Source organism: Pagrus major, chromosome 2 (assembly GCF_040436345.1).
Source record: "Pagrus major chromosome 2, Pma_NU_1.0".
In the NCBI taxonomy this organism is placed as follows: Eukaryota; Metazoa; Chordata; class Actinopteri; order Spariformes; family Sparidae; genus Pagrus; species Pagrus major.
The window spans coordinates 12564024-12586163 of NC_133216.1; the positions used below are offsets into that span (position 1 = coordinate 12564024).

General features: G+C 40.0%; 3 protein-coding genes across 3 annotated transcripts; 2 read left to right on the forward strand and 1 right to left on the reverse strand.

Moving 5' to 3' along the window:
• Nucleotides 1–319: 319 nt before the first annotated feature.
• Nucleotides 320–21165, reverse strand: LOC141019268 (extracellular calcium-sensing receptor-like). Its single transcript, XM_073494128.1, has 9 exons — nt 21000–21165; nt 4717–4831; nt 4021–4315; nt 3631–3920; nt 3084–3379; nt 2150–2349; nt 1790–2011; nt 1313–1436; nt 320–1224 (listed from the first exon to the last, which is right to left on the reverse strand). The coding sequence occupies exons 2-9, from the start codon at nt 4821–4823 to the stop codon at nt 320–322; spliced, it is 2439 nt and encodes an 812-aa protein (XP_073350229.1). The 5' UTR covers nt 4824–4831; nt 21000–21165.
• LOC141019273 (extracellular calcium-sensing receptor-like) lies at nt 875–12983 on the forward strand. The gene is made up of 9 exons (XM_073494140.1): nt 875–1040; nt 6121–6235; nt 6558–6852; nt 6963–7252; nt 7480–7775; nt 8526–8731; nt 10651–10872; nt 11882–12005; nt 12079–12983. The coding sequence occupies exons 2-9, from the start codon at nt 6129–6131 to the stop codon at nt 12981–12983; spliced, it is 2445 nt and encodes an 814-aa protein (XP_073350241.1). The 5' UTR covers nt 875–1040; nt 6121–6128.
• LOC141019281 (extracellular calcium-sensing receptor-like) lies at nt 13805–21720 on the forward strand. The gene is made up of 8 exons (XM_073494152.1): nt 13805–13905; nt 14869–15163; nt 15268–15557; nt 15983–16278; nt 17766–17965; nt 18105–18326; nt 20614–20737; nt 20816–21720. The coding sequence occupies exons 1-8, from the start codon at nt 13877–13879 to the stop codon at nt 21718–21720; spliced, it is 2361 nt and encodes a 786-aa protein (XP_073350253.1). The 5' UTR covers nt 13805–13876.
• The last annotated feature ends 420 nt before the right edge of the window (nt 21721–22140 follow it).

The following is a 22140-nucleotide window of genomic DNA, read 5'->3' on the forward strand; positions in this document are numbered from 1 at the left end:
CAGACAAATGCACACCTTTAATAGGTTAAAAAGATTTATGGTTTAACTTGAACAGTATTTAAAATAGTTTAATCAAAATGTTGAGATAGAACGCAGTACCACTCATTTTTGTCATTAATTTATACTTTATTGAGCATGTGGAGAAAACATGATTTGCAAAGGAAGACTATATTAAATTTACATCCAAAACACTGGCATTTAAAATAAGAAAAAACATTTAATCTAAATTAACCTGTAAACATAAATATTTTAATCAACTCAGTGGAGCTCTATACTATTGTAAATGCTGCCATCTTTACTATTTCCAACCTCAGATGTCTTAGAATTGATTTTTGTTCATTAAATGTTTCTTAGTGTTCTTCTCTGGCCTAAACAATATGATGTAACACTTTGGAGCAAATATACACAGTATTAGTCCAAAACTGGAGGCCAGAATTGCAAAAATCTCCACAGCCACAGTAAATTTCCCAGGAGAGCTGACATATGCTGGGATAAAGGTGATCCAGACTGCACAGAATATCAGCATGCTGAAGGTGATCAGCTTGGCTTCATTAAAATTATCAGGTAGTTTCCGGGCTAGAACAGCTAACACAAAGCAAAAGAGAGCCAGTAGGCCGATGTACCCAAGTACAACCCAGAACCCAATAGATGAGCCTAATGCACACTCCAGGATGATTCTCTCCTTGTGTATGGTAAGGTTTTTCATTGGAAAAGGAGGACGAAGAAGCAACCAAATAGTACATATTAAAACTTGAATGAATGTGAAAGACACTACAGTTATCCTTTGCTGTAGAGGACCAAACCATTTCATGACATTACTACCTGGGAGTGTAGCTCTGAAGGCCATTAGCACTACTATAGTTTTTCCAAGAACACAAGAGATGCAGAGGACGAAGATGATCCCAAACGCTGTGTGGCGCAGCCTGCAGGACCAATCAGAGGGTGCTCCAATGAAAGTTAATGAACATAAGAAACATAGAGTCAGGGAGAAGAGCAGCAGGAAGCTCAGCTCAGAATTGTTGGCCCTGACAATCGGGGATGTCCTGTGATGAAAGAATACAGCCGCTGTTATAATGGCAAGACAGGCACCACCAACTGAGAATGCAGCCAGGATTATTCCTAGGATCTCATCAAAGGAAAGAAACTCTACAGGCTTGGGGAAACAAGTGTCTCTCTCTGCATTTGGCCAGAACTCCTTGGGGCAAGGGAAACAAAGAGGGGAATCTGAAACAAAGTAAAAAGGGGCTTTTAGTGGTGATGTATTTGATGTTGAATATATGCATTTGAAAAAATACAAAAATACAAAAAATACCTGTAGCATTGCTAATCTCTCCCTCAGGACATGGTATACAATCATAACAGCAGATGGGTTTTCCTTTCTGCAGGACTTTACGAGTTCCTGGAAGACAGCTGTCACTGCACACTGACACAGGCACCTGGTACGTAGACACATGTTTTCAATTACTACACAGATCTTTTGCTTCAAGGACATTTTTTCAATTTCTCCTTCAAACAATACTCAATTCAAATATGTTCACATGTCACTAATGTATGAAGTGCTCTGCAGCTGATAGGATTAAGGAATAGGTTGACATTTTGCAAGTTCATCTTAATTGAAGCTTTCAGGCAGCATTTTAGGAGCAGTACTACACCTCACATGGGCCTCTTGCAGGCTTTCCTATCAATACCTCCCCACCCCTCTCCTCTTTTGTTCTTCTATTCTGCACCAGAACCGAGAGTATGCAACTTGGCTAATTGGATGTCAAACCTTAGCCTTAGGGCTCCTTACATGTGTGCCACCATCCATCCAGGTGAGGTTTCTGTTTATGTGGAACTCCTGACCCTCCGGCAGTGATGCATCATAAAGCCCTACTGTCACCATTTTAATGCTGCCACTCTCACTTTTTTGCCAGTTAACCAGCTCATATCTGGCCACAGGATCCCCGTTGACATCAAATGACACATGATAACCATTCTGAGAAAAATGTACTTTCTTCAGCTGAGTAAGAACCTGTGAGGATCAAGTAAAGTCAGACAGCAAGGCAGACAAAGGAAAATATGCAAGATAGGATTAGTAATTCATATCAGAAATGTTTTTTTAAAAAGAGCATTACAGTGTTCACTTCCACATCCTTTTTTTTTACCTGACCTGTTTGGACTCTATCATTGTGAATTTGTCACACTGAGCTGTAGAATTTGTGTCTTGACACACTTCATTATGAATGGCATGTGCTATTGCATAAACAGCCTTATATACCATGTTAGTGATGCGGAGCTGAGATGTGTCAGTGTATGGATTCTGGACAGTCTGTATCTCTTCTGTTCCATCACACAAACTCTCATCTATGGCTGCCCGTAAAAACACAGAGACAGAGGTTATTTTTTCTTAGCTTTGACAATTATATTACATTATAATGCTTTCTTATCTTTCTAACTCATAGTCATGAAGCGGTTTAAAATCATTAAACATTGCATTTCAAAGTACTGTTTTGCAGCTGGGCATTATTTATTTATATTTTTTTGATTTTTGATTTTTTCTGATTCAGTTTTTGTCAGACCCTGTATTATTTTAACTTCAGGTACCCCAACTTGTGTTTACACCAATCAGTAATTAGATGATAAGTCACATTTCCGAAAGACAAGAAATGTACACAATTTTTCCGTTACTCACCACTGACTTGATCGTTTTTGTGGGTTTCAAGTAAATAAATCATCTGAAATCACCGTCAGTACAACAGCCTAATCAGACCTACATATTATGATTACACATACATGATAGTAAACAGGACCTTGAATAGTTTTTTAGCTTGCTGGCCGAGAACATGCTTATATACCGTGTGCTTGCATTCAGGGCATCAGTGTTGGTATTGTGATACCACTGCAATTAAGTTCACACAGAATCTTCTCAAAGATAGCAGCACTGAAACTCGATGTACCTTATATCGACCTCGTGTTTTTGTTCAATAGTCATTGATTTCCCTCTAATTAGAAATCTGATGTTTGATGTTAAAGGAGCTTGATAATTTTTCAGCACAGAAAGCAATGACCATGACAATGAAAAGCAAGGACATCAACTTTCTCACTTTTTCCCAGCCTGCAGTTGAAAGCATCCTCCCAGAACTCAGTAAGCAATGGAGAGGCAGCAACGTCCTTAGGAGGGAGATCAAGCAAGAACTCTCTCAGACCTGGGATGACAGATTTCTGAATACCAAATCCGATGGCTCCAGCACAGAAGCTGAACCTCAGCATGTCATGGTTAGTTACCCAGGACTCACTGCCTATCCATTGGCGAGGCGGAGAAGGCTCTAGTGACAGCTCCTCCAACAGGATGCTCAGTTCTGTAACAGCTACAAATGCCACAACAACCGTAGCTGTTGACCTGGAGAGACATTAGTCTATCAAATTATATGTCAAATGTGAAGATGCACAGAAAAACATGTGTGACACTGTAGTTTTTGATGTGTTGTACAGTTGCCTATTTGTCTCACTATGAATATGAAAGAAAGAACTGTGCTGAAAAACGATACATTTTCAAATAGCAAAAAAAAAAAAAAACTGCCATCCTATATTTAACCTAACATTTTATGTGATTTGTGTGCATGTCAAAAGCACATTCAGTGATGTAGAAACCTGCGGATAACGTCAGCTACTCTCTGGATCCTGCTGCGTGGGTGGGTCCTGTAGAAAGATTCAGAGTATTCCACACAGATCCCCTCCTTCTGTGCTGCGTTCAGGAAAGAGGCCATGCCATTATTGCCATAGTCTGAATCTGACCGGACAGCACCTATCCAAGTCCAGCCAAAGTGTTTTATCAGCTTGGCCAGTGCGTCAGTCTGGAACTGGTCACTGGGGATTGTTCTGAAGAAACTTGGGTACTGCTGCTTATCAGACAGGCATGCACAAGTGGCAAAGTGGCTCACCTAAAGAAAAAAAAAACAGAGTAATCTTAAACAAGACAGACAAAGAAAATCAGCGCTGGGCTTAAAAGTTTACCAGAAATTATGAAAAATGTAGGCCTACTTGAGGAATGTTAAAGGACCCGAAGATGCGCGACATGCTGATTGATGGCGTGGACCCAGACTCACCGATGATAGCCATCACCTTACCAAATTGTGAGCAATTGTGACCGGTGTAAAACACCGGATCCAGACTATTTGAAAGCTGGAATGCAGCATGCACTGCAATGGGCACTGAAGCACACGAGTCGTGGATCTGATAACCGAGTGTGATGCCTGGCAGCAGCTCTGTGCTGTTGTTAATCTCCTCGATGGCGAAGACCATTGCGCGTGAGTAGCGCAATTCACTGTAGTCAATGCTGCACACAGATAATGATGTTACTGTTTTACAAATGATGATGACAATTTGGCATTTTTCAGAGAAAATACACAAAACAAAACTGCACTTCATAGTTATGGACCACAACTGATAGCTGCATTCACTCCATATGTGAATCAAATATACAGTATATCACAGAATTGCCTGACCATCAACAATCAAAACAAAAAATTAGGTATCAGTCAAAAATTCAGCAAAATTTGAATGTGCAGTTGAAAAGTCAAAAAATCTAAAGTCATAATTTGATTTTTTTCCCTGCTAAAAAATTCTTTTCAAGTTTTGAATATAACAAAAATGCTTTGCAAAATGACTGTAAGCACAACATTTATATCCCCACACAGTCTAACATCCTTTTATCCACCACTTCTCTCACTTACTCACCTCCCTTCGCACCTTTGTGGCTCAGGCTTGGTCGTGTAGTTATGATTCACTGTGTGCTTGTAGTAGTGTATGGAAAAAACACCCCCAATTACATAGTCACCATCCATTGAGAATGCAGGTAGACGAGTGGTAGCCTGGAGTTTACACTTCACAGATGAGGCCTCAGTGCTGACCTCAGCACCAGTCCCTTCCCTTGTAAGGCCAGCGCTTTGTTTCAGACCATCCCCAGAACTATTCACAGCAAGAGCTGAGTTCACCATCCACAAACTCAGAGACAGGATCAGGCAAACAAAGACAGCTGAGATCTTCATTCCTCTGTGTCTGTACAGTATGTTGACATGCTGTATGTGTGTTTGCACTGGCTTATATGGATTTTCAGACAAGAGCTCACTCCTTCTACTGTGCGTCATCAATACATCAGGCCATTACATGTACACAATACATGCCCTTACCCAAAGTTCTTTGATTTACTCTTATCCAAGTCTTTTCTATACGTTGTATGTAAAATATAATTTCATTAAGTGTCCCTGTCTGTATATATACCTTTTTTGGTTTGTTGTAGGTCATATTACAGTAAAGCCTTAAAAAATCTAAACAGAACTGCAGTTTTTTATGAATGCCTGTCTAGAAATTATATAATGTAAATAAAACTTGACAATATTTAAACCAACTCGGTGTTACATCAAGCTTATTAAGCTTATCTTTGATTCTCAATCCCAATTCGTCAAATACTGATGTTTTGGGATGGCGGCCGACCTGAACTACAATCCCAAAGTATCAGTATTTTAACGAGTTGTGAGTGAGAGTCAATAATCAACAAACAAAATGGACCTTAAAAAATTGTTCAACGTAGGACTTTTACTTAGAACATTTTTATAGTGTTATCAGGATATTTCCTCCACCACTGAGAGTACTCTTGGATTCCTTTGAGAATATAATATTTACGATATTAACGATATAACGATTTTCCTAACGTTAATTGACTCAAAAACAAGCAAAAGCAAAAACAAAGCAAAAAAGGTGTAAGGGTCAGACAAGATTAGAAATATCTGGTGTTTACAATAATTATTTTACAAAAGGAGAAAAAAGACAGGGAATCTTAATGGTTATTATATTTTACGTGTAGACCATAGAAAAGACTTGGGTTTAATCAAAGAGTTAGTTAATCAAAGACAACTAAGGACATCCTCTCTCTGATGTATAGTAAGCTGACGTGCAGTAGGAGGAGGGAAGCTACTGACTGAAAATCTATATCAACCAGTAAAAACGCACATACAGTATGCTCACAAACAGGCACCTGAGGGATGAAGACCTCAGCCCTCTTTATTGGCCTGATCCTGCCTCTGAGTTTGTATGAGGCCTCACCTGTGAAATGTAAACTCCAGGGTAGAGCTCGTCAACCAGTTTTCTCAATGGATGGTGACTATGTTATTGGAGGTGTTTTCTCCATACACACCTACATGCATACAGTCAAACATAACTACACCATCATGCCGGAGCCACTAACGTGCACAGGGAGGTTAGTACAAGGGACAAGTGCTGGATAAAAGAATGTTACACTGTGTGGGGTGGAATGTTTCGACTTGTATAATGTGCTTACAATTGTGCAAAGCTCTTGTGCAATATAAAAAAAATAAAACTAGTTTCTCTTTCTCTCCCCCTCTCTCTCTCTCTTTTTGGTGGTGTGATGTATATTTGGCTCACAGAAGCAATGCAGCTATAGGTTACTGTATTGTCCATAATTATGAATTGCAGGTCTCCTTTATCATGTGTTTTCTGTTAAAATTGTGAATTGTCAACATCATGTAAATTTGAACAGTGACAAGATATTCTGTTTGCAGAATTGAGTCCCGTGAACTGCGCTTCTCACACGCAATGGTCTTTGCCATCGAGGAGATTAACAACAGCACAGAGCTGCTGCCAGGCATCAAACTTGGTTATCAGATCCACGACTCCTGCGCCTCGGTGCCTCTGACAATGCAGGTAGCATTTCAGCTTTCAAATGGCCTGGATCCAGTGTTTTACACAGGCAACAATTGCACACAATCTGGTATGGTGATGGCTATCATCGGTGAGTCTGGGTCCACGCCATCAATCAGCATGGCACGTATCATCGGGTCCTTTAACATTCCTCAAGTACGGCTAAATATTTTTTTTATTTTTATTTATCTTTGTGTTTAATACAGGCCAATACTGATGTTTTATGTCTGCACCTATCAAACAATTACAATGCTGAATTCCTTTAGGTGAGCTACTTTGCCACTTGTGCATGCCTGTCTGATAAGCAGCAGTACCCGACTTTCTTCAGAACAATCCCCAGTGACCAGTTCCAGGCTGATGCACTGGCCAAGCTGGTAAAACGCTTTGGGTGGACTTGGATAGGTGCTGTCCGGTCGGATTCGGACTATGGCAATAATGGCATGGCCTCTTTCCTGCACGCAGCACGGAAGGAGGGGATCTGTGTGGAATACTCTGAATCTTTCCATCGTACCCACCCACGTAGCAGGATCCAGAGAGTAGCTGACATTATCCGCAGGTTTCTAAATCACTGATTGTACTTTTGTAACATGTGCTCACACTGACCTTCTGCACACAAAACATATTTTGTCACATTATATTACTGGCAAATTGGAAATGAATATTTTTCATTATAATTCTCTCATTTTTAGCCTACTGATATTGTTTATTTGTGTGCGTGTGTGTCTGTTTTCTGTCTTGATACTTGCATTTATCTAATATAATTATCGAGAAATGTCTGTTCAGGTCTACAGCTGTGGTTATTGTGGCATTTGTAGCCTCTGGAGACATGAGGATCCTGCTGGAGGAGCTTTCGCACAAACCTCCTCCACCACGGCAGTGGATCGGCAGTGAGTCCTGGGTAACCAACAAAGACATGCTGAGGTTCAGCTTCTGTACTGGAGCCGTTGGATTTGGCATTCAGAAATCTGTCATCCCAGGTCTGAGAGAATTCTTGCTGGATCTCTCTCACACTAAGGTGGCTGCCTCTCCATTGCTTACTGAGTTCTGGGAGGATGCATTCAACTGCAGGCTGGGAAAAAGTGAGACATCTTTTGCTGAATTTTAACATTGTTGATTTCACAGTTGGGTCAGGGCCTGACACAAATTGAAACAGCAAAAAAAAAGAGTGATGACTGCAAAACAGTACTTTTAAATGTCATGTAAAATAAGGTTGTTTTATGATTTAATTAGAACAATATACTGTAGATATATGAGTTTCTGCAAGGCCTGTTGACATTCAAGTTAGACCCTTGGGCTGTGTTGCTATGTCTATTGTCTCTGTGACTGTAGACTTACGTCTTAAAAAGCCAGCAGCTGCAATCAGATCAAACCTAAGATTTCTATTGAGAGGGAAATCTATTGATATTGATCAAATACATTAAGTGGACATAAAGTACATCCTGGTGAATAGACTCACGTGATGATCTTTCAGGTCAAGTTTAGTCCCTTTGCTGTCGTGGAGCAGATTTTTGCATGAACTTGGCTGTACTGGTTTCACAATACTACAAAAATGTGTTAACACAAGTTGGTATATGTAGAAGTGAAAAAAAACGGGACCTGACAAACTGAAACAGCAGCTATTCATATGAAAATAGATGAGTGCAAAACAGTGCTTTTAAATGCAATGCAAAATGGAACAATATAGATATTCAAGTGTCTTTAAATCACGTTTGCTGTGTCAAGAAAGCAAAAAAAAAAAATAATAATAATAATAATAATAATAAACACTTATAATAATAAGTATAATTTTCAAGGCTGAAAAAAACTCTTTCTCTGTCTGTGTGTTTTAGGTGCAGCCATAGGCAAGAGAGTGTGTGATGGAACTGAAGACATACAGACACTCAACAGCCGGTACACTGACACCTCTCAGCTCAGAATCACCAACATGGTGTATAAGGCTGTTTATGCAATCGCACATGCCATTCATAATGCAGTGTGTAAGGACACAAATTCTACAGCTCAGTGCGACAAATTCACCAGGAAAGAGTCAAAACAGGTCAGTCGAAACAAATAAGTGAATACCCCATTCCCCCCTTTTTAATGATAATGTGAATGAGATGCAAGATTAATATATTATCATTTACAACACAAGTTCGTATAACAAAAAAAAAAAAAATTCTTTATGCTACTAATGACAAATTACATTGATGGATTAATAATTAATGGATCATTAAACACTAAAACACATTTTTGTTTGAGTGCAGAGGATAGATTAAGATGTCTCACAGACTAAGGGAAAAAAAATGCCCTGTAGTCCAGTGGTACGGCGGCAAATCGTCTGTATCTGTTCCTAGACGGAAGCAGTATGAACAGGCTTTGGCTGGCATGGGCGTCATTTTCTAATATCCTTTGGGCTCTGCACAGGTCCCCACCTCATTGATATTGCTGATACTAGGTAGATGGGTAACAGGGATGTTCTTGGCTATTTTAATCACCCACTACATAGCCCTCATGTCCTGGGCTGTGCAAATCCCATCCCCAGATTATTTAAGAAATACAGTTGTTTTTGGGCTTTCTTAACCAGGCTGGAGATGTGATGTCCATGTCAGGTTCTCTGTGATATTGATTCCCAGGAACCTAAAGCTGTTCAGCTGCTGCACCTCAGCTCTACTGTAAACCCAATGTGTGTGTCTTTGCCCCATTTTTTCTAAACTCAAGAATCAGCTCCTTGGTTTTGTTGACGTTGAGCAGTAGACTGTTATCTGTGAACCACTTTGCATGATTGTTGATTGTTGCTTTCCTCCTGATATGAACACTCATTCATTTGTCTGACTGATGATGGCGGTGTTGTCTGCAAACTTTACAACAAAGCTCTCTAGTAAATAAGTTGTGACTGCTAAATTTTCTGGGGTGTATTTGTGAGAAAGTCAGGTTGCAAAATGTGATACTCAAGCTCAGAGTGCTTTTCCAGACAGTTCCAAGGGGGACATTGTGTTGAACACTGAGCTGAAACCAACACACAGCTTTCTGATGTAGGTGTTGTTATTTTCAAGTTGTGTGAAGACTGAGTGGAGGGCAGTGGATATGGCATCCTCTGTGGTTCTGAATGTAAACCGGTGAGGGTTCAGGCTGGATGGCAAGTTTTTTTTGTTGTGTTGGTAAACCAGCCTAGACACATCAGACTTTTTTGGTACAGGGACAATGGAGGCTTTCTTGGGGCAGCTGGGAACACTCCCCTGTGAAAGTGAGATGTTGAAATGTCAGTAGTAACATCAACTAGCTGGCATGTTTTTAAGTACATGGCCCAGCAGTCTTACTCATACTCACTTCCAGGATTCTCCTCATATCTCTTGTGGATACTGACAGTGATCAGCCTACTGGAGCTGGTTCACAGTAGATACAAGCAAGCATAAAAGGTTTTAAGCTCATCAGGTAATGTGGCCTCACACGTGATAGCAGCACCCCTGTTTTGTAGTATGTGATGTTTTGAATCACCTGCTACATTTTTTTTTTTTTTTTTTTTGGTGTTGTTGGTCTTGAGGTCTCTCTCCAGTCTTTGATGATGTCTCCTCTTTGGATCCTTGATGCTAGCTTTCAGTCTTGCTCTGGCAAGGTTGAATGCCTCCTTGTCACCTGACTCAAAGTCAGCTTTTTTGGCTCTGGTTAGGGCCCTCACCTCTCCATTCATCCAGGCTTTTTAGTTGTTCTTATTCACTTTGTGATCACTACATCACCAATTACATTTGATAAAGTTGCAATGGATTCATCTGTCCAAAATTCAATGGTTTTTACTCATGGTTTGAAACTTTTTTATTTTATTTTTTTTTAACCGCTCAGAGTAAGTAGGCAGGAGAAGCAAGGAAATATTGTCAGACCAAAATAAGAACGGTGTTTAAAGTTTAAAGTTTAAAGGTGTGTTTAATTAAAATCACCAACAACAATAAAAATACAAAATATATCACTTTATCCTCACAGGTTCTTACTCAGCTGAAGAAAGTACATTTTTCCCAAAATGGTTATGATGTGTCGTTTGATGCAAATGGGGATCCTGTGGCTGCATACGAACTGGTGAACTGGCAAAAAAGTGAGAGTGGCGGTATTCAGATGGTGACAGTAGGGCACTATGATGCATCGCGACCGATGGGCCAGGAATTCCTTATCAACAGGAACCTCACCTGGGTGGAGGGTAGCACACAAGTAAGGAGCCAAAATAACATAAAAATATAATTTTCAGATCTGTTGTTCTCAAAGGACACTATATGTGTATTGAAAGAGTTTTTGGTTGCTGTAATTATTCCTCAAGGCCATTCTGGCTCTGAACAGATCCATTCCTAATACAATTTCAAGGCAATGGATGCAGGACAACACAGTCCTCATTCTGTGTAAAAATGTAATCCAAAATTCAGTCACATTACACATTAATAAGACACTAAAGCAGTCTGAGACTGGCAAATAAAGTGGGTATCTTCCAAAGCTACAATATTTTTAATATGAAATGCCCCCTTTATATTTTTCTAAGACGGTGATCTCTCATCGACCTAACCAAAATAGGGAATTTGTCCTAAAACAAGTTTAATTTGAAAGCTAACCACTTGACTCATCTAACTCTGACTGCCGGAAGCTCACGAGTGAATAGGTCAATTGGCAGCGACTCCCAAAATGACATTCATCACCATTCCCAAAACAACATGTTTGTTGCAGCATACCGATGAACAGCATACTGTTCAACATTGTTGTATGGTCATAGTTTGATTTGGTTTACTTGGTTAGGTTTGCACTAAAATGCTTGTTAGATTAAGGAAAATATCATGTGTTGGGTTAAAATAACTCAGTGTTTATGTAACATCAGTTACAAACATATGTGGGTAATTACTTCAACCACAAATGTTCGCCAACTAACAAGAAACATACATATGTAATAAGCTGCTTTCACAATGGACCAACAGTATATGGTCGTATTTCTGGTGAGGACAGCCTGATTTTTACACAAAACGAAATCTGGGATTTTGTCCCCCAGCAGTTACAAGGCTTTCGGAACGGATTTTTCACAGCCAGTATAAACAAGAGGAATAGGAAACGCTTTCAATACACAAATTTGCCTATGACTATTGTTCAAAAAGGTACCAAAAAAATAACCTATCCTTTAATCATGAGAGCAGCATAGCCCACCTGATATTTTCAAGTTTGTCTGTATCTTATGTACCAGGTGCCTGTGTCAGTGTGCAGTGACAGCTGTCCTCCAGGAACTCGTAAAGTGCTGCAGAAAGGAAAACCCATCTGCTGTTATGATTGTTTACTGTGTCCGGAAGGAGAAATTAGCAATGATACAGGTAATAATTTTTCTAATGAATATCTAAAATATCAAATATATCATTGCTAAAAGCCCTTTCTTATGTGTTTCAGATTCCACTGATTGTTTCCCTTGTCCCAAGGAGTTCTGGCCAAATGCAGGGAAAGACACTTGTTTCCCCAAGCCTGTAGAGTTTCTTTCCTTTGACGAGGTCTTAGGAATCATCCTGACTGCATTCTCAGTTGCTGGTGCCTGTCTTGCCATCATAACAGCGGCTGTGTTCTTTCATCACAGGACATCCCCGATTGTCAGGGCCAACAACTCTGAGCTGAGCTTTCTGCTGCTCTTCTCCCTGACACTATGTTTCTTATGTTCATTAACTTTCATTGGATCACCCTCTGATTGGTCCTGCATGCTGCGTCACACAGCGTTTGGCATCACCTTCGTTCTCTGCATCTCTTGTGTTCTCGGAAAAACTATAGTTGTATTAATGGCCTTCAAAGCTACACTCCCAGGTAGTAATGTCATGAAATGGTTTGGACCTCTACAGCAAAGGATGACTGTAGTGTCTTTCACATTTATTCAAGTTTTAATATGTACTATTTGGTTGTGTCTTAGTCCCCCATTTCCAATGAAAAACCTAACTTTATACAAGGAAAGAATCATCCTGGAGTGTGCATTAGGCTCAGCTATTGGGTTCTGGGTTGTACTTGGGTACATAGGCCTACTGGCTCTCTTTTGCTTTGTGTTAGCTGCCCTAGCCCGGAAACTACCTGATAATTTTAATGAAGCCAAGCTGATCACCTTCAGCATGCTAATATTCTGTGCAGTCTGGATCACCTTTATCCCAGCGTATGTCAGCTCTCCTGGGAAATTTACTGTGGCTGTGGAGATATTTGCCATTCTGGCCTCCAGTTTTGGACTGATACTGTGCATATTTGCTCCAAAGTGTTTCATCATAGTGTTTAAGCCAGAGAAGAACACCAAGAAACATTTAATGAACAAAAATGATTCCTAAACCGTTTGAGCTTTGGAAATAGAGCTTATGCTATGCAGTCAGCACAGTTTGTTGTAATGTCCTTTACACGTTGTACGAGAATTAACAATAATTTTTCATCATATTCTCACATGGCAGACATCTCTCTCAGCTTTTTGATAAAACCATTGTTCTCTTAAGAATATTTTTGTGTGAAAAACAGTTAAATGGTGAGAATGCAAGTGGGATATAGAATAAGCAAATATAAAACATGTTACTAATAGTGAAAGAAAAACTCTTTTGGAATTATGTCTGCCAGCTCCTGTCCTACCATGTCACCAAAGTACATTTCCATCAGACAGCAACTGTGAAATAAAATGAGGATTTAAGATTAAACTGTTTACAACATATATAAATGATGTAATTTGGTTTACTGGTAATAGTTCTCTATCAAGAACACTGCTTCATTTTCATTACACTCCATGAAATGTGATGGGCAGTGGAGGAGGATAGGACAATAGAGAATTTATGAAGACATCTGGTGCCTACAACTTCAGACGGTTACATTGGCCATGCAGTCTAAAGACAATACTTGGACAAGAGTTCATTAAAGTTCATTGGCTAAGGGCATCGTCTCTCTGATGTATTATGAGCTGACGCACAGTAGAAGGAGGGAAGCCCTTATCTGAAAATCTATATAAACCAGTAAAAACACAAATGCAGTGTGACCACACACAGACACTGGAGGGATGAAGACCTCAGCTCTCTTTATTGGCCTGATCCTGTCTCTGAGTTTGTATGAGGCCTCACCTGTGAAGTGTAAACTCCAGGGTACCGCTAGTCTGCCTGCATTCTCAGTGGATGGTGACTACATTGTTGGGGGTGTTTTCTCTATACACAACTACTTGCACACAGTGAAGCATAACTACACCACCATGCCTGAGCCACCAAGGTGCACAGGGAGGTTAGTAAGAAGGAGAAGTGGTGGATTTGAGGCTATTACACTGTGTGGGAATAGAAATGTTTTGATTTGTATGATGTGCTTATAGTTATTTTTCAAAGCCTTTATGTACACTGCAAAAACAGAATTTCAAGAAAGTAAAAAAAGGCATGTTTCTGGGAAATTGGTCTTGTTTTTGTCTGAAAAGAAAAAATAATCTTGTCAAGCATGTTTTGCATTAGAAAAGTAATCTCATTTCAAGAAAATAACTTTGTCTTAATAAGATATGCCAGCTAATATTGAGCTAATTTGAACCAGTAACAAGCTATAACATTTTTTTTACATAATATCCCAGTAGAGGAACGAGATTGTTTTCCTTGATTTAAGAGTGAGACCACTTGTGCAACTTCTCAATTTAAGAATCTTGTGAAACAACAACAGTTAAAGCTTGTTGATCTATTTTTATTCATTACCAATGCTTTCAGACTGTCAGAACAGAACCTGGTGCTTCACATTTCACATATTAAGATAACAGCAGTCTACACAACACACACTGCACACGACAAATGACCATGCTGAACTAAAACTGCATGGCTCACAAACACATGACAAAAACTGAAATGACCTTAACCCATAGTATTGAAAACTTTAAAAACACATTTCTCTTTTTTGTCACATGAGATGCCAAATGAGTATTTGACCATGTTGATTTCAATTATTATAGTCACAAAACTAGTAGAGTCAGTAGAAATCAATGCTTGACCATATATTACAGACATTTTATTCTCAAAAAAAGCTTTTTGTCTTTCTCAACTGTAAATATAAGTGTGTTTATTATCAGTTTTCTGAATATTTAACAGGATAACAATTTAAGACTTTAGATTAAGTTGAATACCTATTTGGTGGTCAGGTGAGGTGTTTTTCTGTTAAAATTGTGATTTCTCCCCATCACATGTAAATTTAAACAGTGTGATTGTGTTTTTGCAGCATTGACTCTCGTGAACTGCGTTTCTCACGCGCAATGGTCTTTGCCATTGAGGAGATTAATCAGAGCACAGAGCTGCTGCCGGGCATCAAACTTGGTTATCAGATCCATGACTCGTGTGCCTCGGTGCCCCTGGCAATGCATGTAACATTCCAGCTTTCAAATGGCCTGGACCCTGTGTTTTATACCAACAACAATTGCTCACATTCTGGTATGGTGATGGCTATCGTTGGTGAATCTGGGTCGACACCATCCATCAGTATGTCTCGTATCATTGGATCCTTTAACATTCCTCAAGTAAATAATCTGAATTTCTGCCAAACTATATCTTTAGTTTAGGTCAATGCAACTGTTTTGATGATTGCTGATTGAAAAAAATTGGACTGTGTTTTGTCTTTTAGGTGAGCCACTTTGCCACTTGTGCATGCCTGTCTGATAAGCAGCAGTTTCCAAGTTTCTTCAGAACAATCCCCAGTGACCAGTTCCAATCAGATGCACTGGCCAAGCTGATAAAACACTTTGGCTGGACTTGGATAGGTGCTGTCCGGTCGGATTCCGACTATGGCAATAATGGCATGGCGTCTTTCCTGGACGCAGCACGGAAGGAGGGGATCTGTGTGGAATACTCTGAATCTTTCTACCGGACCCACCCACATAGCAGGATCCAGAGAGTAGCTGACATTATCCGCAGGTTTCTAAATCACTGATTGTACTTTTGTCTCTTTGCTGACACTGACATACACACAAAACCACATAAAATGTTATGTTTAGGATGGAAGATTTTTTTTTTTTTTTTTTTTTCTTAGCAAATTGAAAATTTGAGTTGAAAGGTGATGAGTTGTTGCCTGTCCTTACAGTGACTATCTGTAAACAAAACCACAAAAAATGGTGAAATATAAGACAAAAGATTATTTTGTTATCTTCGTGACTAATTGAAAATTCTTCTTTTACCATGTTTTTAGCCATTAATGATATTGTTAAAAAAAATATTGTTCAACACACCAAAACACTAAAGCATTTTGCATGTTTGTTTGTGCTCACTGTCTTTAAACTTATTTAAAATGGTAATTATATGCTCATATTGGTGTAATATATTGCACTCTATATAATGCGCAGGTCGACTGCTATGGTTGTTGTGGCATTTGTAGCCTCTGGAGACATGAGGATCCTGCTCAATGAGTTGTTGCGCGAGCCTTCTCCACCTCGCCAGTGGATAGGCAGTGAATCCTGGGTAACCGACCCAGACTTGCTGAGCTTCAGCATCTGTGCTGGAGCCATTGGATTTGGCATTCAGCAATCTGTCATCCCAGGTCTGAGAGAATTCTTGCTGGATCTCTCTCCCACTAAAGTCGCTGCCTCTCCATTGCTTACTGAGTTCTGGGAAGATGCATTCAACTGCCAGCTGGGAAAAGGTAAGGACGTTGTGCTGAGTTTTTGGTGACATTTACAATGGAGTCCACTGGACCCTCACATCCTCTGTAGCTGCTTTAGGATCAAACCCTAGATTTTACTTGAGAGGGATATCTCAGGTTACTGAACAACAAAATGAGGTGGACTTACAGTGTATCTCTGTAAATAATCTTACTTGATGATTTCAGGTCAAGTTTAGGCCCTCTGCTGTCTGACGAGAAAATTTTGTATGAACTTGACTGCAGGGTTTCACAATACCAAGACTTAAGTCCTGAACACACGTAAACAGTAGGCAGCAGGGGTGTGACGAGATCTCATGCCAATGTTAAAACGTGACGATATTTCTCGTCAAGGTGAAAAGCTGTCTCGCGATATCAGTAAATAACAAAGGCAGAGCAAGGACAATATATCAGCAGCCAGCATGACGGAGTCTGACGATGAACCTATGTAATATGACGTCCTTGCGTTGAACTCGAAATTAGCATGGAAGATGCCCCTGCCACTTTTAAATTGTTTGTATGGCAGCATTTTGGGTACCCGGTGGAAACAATAAATGGCCACAGAATGTCAGACAAAACACGAACAATATTTAAGGACTGTAAGAAAATAGCACTGTACACCACGGCTAACATGAGCACTATAGAACTATTCACTATTGTGAAAAAGAGTTCAGTTTGAAGGTCACACAATGCTTCAGTTAGAAATGAAAAGCTCACGCATAGTTCATGCAGTTTTAAGGTCTGAAATACTCATGAGAAATCATACAGGAGGGAAGCCAGTCAGTTGAGTTTGTGGCAAAACCTTTTACAGTGCTTACATATTGCTCGTGTCTTTTACTGTATATGAAAATTCATACTCGGAGAAAGTAGAACTGAAGTGACATTCATTACAAGATGAATATTAGTTAAAACATTTCAAAATTGATCTGCATTGTTTGGTATTTTGTGACTTTCAATTCCATAAAAGACAATTTTTCCAGTCATATATTTCATCATTGAAGCTTCTTAAAACTAGTGTTAAGTTGCATCTCGTCTCATTCTTATGAACCCAACATCTCGTCTCATGAACTAAATGTCGTCATGGCACCAAGCTAAAAAACAATAAAAAAATGTTTCATTACCAGCATGTATTAGTTACAGTTGTTTAAGGTCTAATGACACCATTGTACTGAAAATGATTTCAGAATGTCCGCTATGTTTAACACATGAAAATAGGTCAAGTCAGTTGGTAATGAAAGGTACAACTTCTTTTTCCTTTCATCAAGGAGAGTAATGATCTGATGACTGATTTTACTTAACTTGAGTTCGTATAAATAAAGAAAAAATAACAAAATAGGCTTCTACAAGGGCATGTCTGACTTAATTTTATAGTGTTAAATAAAACAAAAAGAAAGCAAAAGAGAATGATAAATAGATAAGGAAGAATAATAAAGCAATATTATTGACATGGCTAAAAAATACCACTTTCCTCTGTCTTCGTGTATTTTTAGGTACAGCCATAGATGAGAGTGTGTGTGATGGAACTGAAGAGATAGAGACGATCCAGGACCCATACACCGACACATCTCAGCTCCGCATCACTAACATGGTGTATAAGGCAGTTTATGCAATAGCACATGCCATTCATAATGCGGTGTGTCAGGACAGGAATGCTACAACTCAGTGTGACAAATACACTGGGACCAAACAGGTTGGTCAAAAATGAATGCTTGAACAACCATAGTCCCTTTTGTTTGCTAAAATGTACATTTTGTGAAACCAAATATTACATTTATTTCACATTATTTCCTTTCTTCCTATTACTTGCTTAATTGACTCCATCCTCACAGGTTCTTTCTCAGCTGAAGAAAGTAAATTTTTCCAAAAATGGTTACGATGTGTCATTTGATGCCAATGGAGATCCTGTGGCCAGATATGAACTGGTTAACTGGCAAAAAAGTGAGAGTGGCAGCATTGATATGGTAACAGTAGGGCTTTATGATGCATCACTGCCAGAGGGCCAGGAGTTTCTGATCAACAGAAACCTCACCTGGGTGGATGGTGGCACACAAGTAAGAAGCCTAAAAGAAGTATTTGAATTTGTTATCTTAATGTGAACAGTATGTGCATAATGAAAGAGGTTTTGGTACTGTAACTGTTGATATAATATAGTGTTGCAGACTGAGATAGAGAAAATGAAGTGGATTTATCTTCTAAAATTATAGTATGTTTTGTAGGTTAATATTTTCCAATGAAGTTTTACATGCTGTGGCAGAGGGATAATAATGTAGGTTATGATATGGTGACCCTAATTCTATAAGCACAGGTGGAGACCTCTACTGGACTCTATGGGTATAGTTCTCCTCCAATCACATGCACTTCTTTGCTCACTGAAAATATGCACATGAATAACAAATCGTGGCTTTGCTACCAATTAGGTGTCTCAAAGTATCTAAGGCAGTGTGTCTGCTGTGTGCCATCCGACAGTGCCTTCAACATGTGTTGTTGGAGCAGCAGGGTCCAAAGGTAAAGGGCTCAGGCTGTACTTACAGAAGCATGGTTACCATATCTTACCCATTTTCCATCTCACACAGGCTCACCCCTCCACTGGACTCTGTGGGTACAGCGGGTGGAGTCCTCGCCAGACATAGCCCACTGATCTTGCCCGGCAATAGATTAGGTGCCTTGGCCCTCCTACAACCAAAAACACTTCTGTGGAGAAATAAGGAGCCCTACCCATGCAACTGGAACTGGGCGGGACTTGTACCTTCACTGTTACTCAAAGAAATACAACATTCACCCTGCATAAATACAGGGTGTCTGTCTGCACCCTGTGAGCAACTGACCTCGCCAAATCCAAAGGGAGGTCAGGTGCACACAACTCACACTTCAATGCATCAGTTGGCTACAAAATCCACTTCCACCTTCCTTAAAGCACCATTATGTTGAAACAATGTTTGAATGCAACACCACTGTGGTATATACAAATCCCTGTAACAATTTGTCAGACATAATGAAGGTGCTACTGCAAACAAAACTCATTACATCATAACAATTGTATGTGTAGAAAACGTATCTATATATGTATCTTGAAGTAAACACGTGTAACGCTGTGAGCCTACCCTCTCACTGAAGTTATATAGTGCAGAAAACAAGTGACATGGGGGTGGAGTGACTGTGACAGAGACACCATTCAAGTTATTTCAAAATCATTTTGCTGGTACAGTGATTGGTGCCCTGCTGCTGTGAGCCCAAACACCTGCATGACAGCCAACACTGTCATCGTTACACCTTATCATTTTTGGACTGCCTGCAGAAGGGCTCTATGTCTAAGTTTTGATAGAAAAGCCTGTAGCCCTTTGGAATTGAGAACCACACCCAGATACTCTGCCTGTTGGTGTGTCAGGGGGTGCTCTTTCTTCGGTTGACATGGTTAGTTGCAGAATCAGCTGGGCTGTTTGGAACATGACCATTCTTTGCATCTCGCCATGACAGAGCATAGAGATTAAGCAAAATCCAAGCAGTGGACTGAGTATGGCATCCTCACATTTGCTGAAAGTGAGGGGAGCAGAATTAAAGCTGTATGTGGGGTTAATGCGTGGCCCTCACCGTCGGGACATTTCCGTAGCCAGTCAAGTCAGTACTGAAGGTTGTCAAGAGGTCTTGCAGGTGTTCTGTGCACAGATGATTATATAAACCCCTACAGCAACAGTGTGATCCGTCCCAGACCAGTCACAAGGCAGCTAGTCTTGTGGCCTGGTCAGGTGTCTAGATTATTTGACCTGCTCAACCAGTATTTTGTCCAAATATTCCATAAATACTATTCCAGACACTGATGAGATGTTGTCAGCCTCTGCACACAAGGGAACGGGCATCATCCTAGCAAAGGAACCAGGGGTGGAGGTAGGGGTGAATCATCTGCCAGCGTTGAGGGCTAGTCTCCCATCAGGAAGTTGGCGAGCATCCCACCACTGCTGGTGTATGATCTTGGGAATTGCAGTCCATGCAGGGTGGGGACTGAAGAACACCTTCCTTTGTGTTGTCTTGTCTGAGGCACTCAAAAAAAAAAAATATATGGGTCAGCTTCGGCAATAAAGGTGGGGTTTGAGGGGCAATGACGAACTTCTTAAAGTGGTGATGCATCCTAGGAGAAATAAAAACAGTGGGTAAACTGTCATTTTTGATGGAAAAAGAATGGCAGACAGTGGACTTTTTGCCTTGTATAAGTGCATGTGATTGGAGGACAGTGATAGATATTAAAGAGATGGATAGACATTATAACAACAAACCTACCCTTTACTCCTTAGAGCTGCAGAGCACACCTGTTCATGTGTGAGTTTGTTTGTATCTACATACAAGGTGCCTGTGTCAGTGTGCAGTGACAGCTGTCCTCCAGGAACTCGTAAAGTGCTGCAGAAAGGAAAACCCATCTGCTGTTATGATTGTTTACTGTGTCCGGAAGGAGAAATAAGCAATGTTACAGGTATGTCTTTTTTTTTAAATGCATATGTACAACATTAAATATGTAAGTGCTGAAAACCCTGTTTAATTTCTGTTTCAGATTCCCCTGACTGTTTCCCTTGCCCCAAGGAGCTATGGCCAAATGCAGAGAAAGACACTTGTTTCCCCAAGCCTGTAGAGTTTCTCTCTTTTGATGAGGTCCTAGGAATCATCCTGGCTGCGTTCTCAGTTGGTGGTGCCTGTCTTGCCATTATAATAGCAGCTGTATTCTTTCATCACAGGACATCCCCGATTGTCAGGGCCAACAACTCTGAGCTGAGCTTCCTGCTGCTCTTATCCCTGACTCTGTGTTTCTTATGTTCATTAACTTTCATTGGAGCACCTTCTGATTGGTCCTGCATGCTGCGCCACACAGCGTTTGGGATCACCTTCGTCCTCTGCATCTCTTGTGTTCTCGGAAAAACTATAGTTGTGTTAATGGCCTTCAAAGCTACACTCCCAGGTAGTAATGTCATGAAATGGTTTGGACCTCTACAGCAAAGGATGACGGTAGTGTCTTTCACATTTATTCAAGTTTTAATATGTGCTATTTGGTTAGGTCTTAGTCCCCCCTTTCCAATGAAAAACCTAATTTTATACAAGGAAAGAATCATCCTGGAGTGTGCATTAGGCTCAGCTATTGGGTTCTGGGTTGTACTTGGGTACATAGGCCTACTGGCTGTCTTTTGCTTTGTGTTAGCTGTCCTAGCCCGGAAATTACCTGATAATTTTAATGAAGCCAAGCTGATCACCTTCAGCATGCTAATATTCTGTGCAGTCTGGATCACCTTTATCCCAGCGTATGTCAGCTCTCCTGGGAAATTTACTGTGGCTGTGGAGATATTTGCCATTCTGGCCTCCAGTTTTGGACTAATACTGTGTATATTTGCTCCAAAGTGTTACATCATATTGTTTAAGCCAGAGAAGAACACCAAGAAACATTTAATGAACAAAAATGATTCCTAAACCATTTGAGCTTTGGAAATAGAGCTTATGCTTTGCAGTCAGCACAGTTTGTTGGAATGTCCTTTACGTGTTGTACGAGAATTAACAATAATTTTTCATCATATTCTCAGTAAAGTAAACATTCATAACAAAACACATGGCAGACTTCTCTCTCAGCTTTTTGATAAAAAACATTGTTATCTTAAGAATATTTTTGTATGAAAAACAGTTAAATAGTGAGAATGCAAGTGGGATATAGAATAAGTGAGCAAATAAAAAACATATAAGCAGTAATTAAAAGGAAGTTGATTGTTTTACCACAAATCTTAACCCTTCAGCAACAATGTTTGCCAGCTCCTGTCCTACCATGTCACTGAAGTACATTTCCATCAGACAGCAACTGTGAAATAAAATGAGCATCTGTGATTAAACTGTTTACAA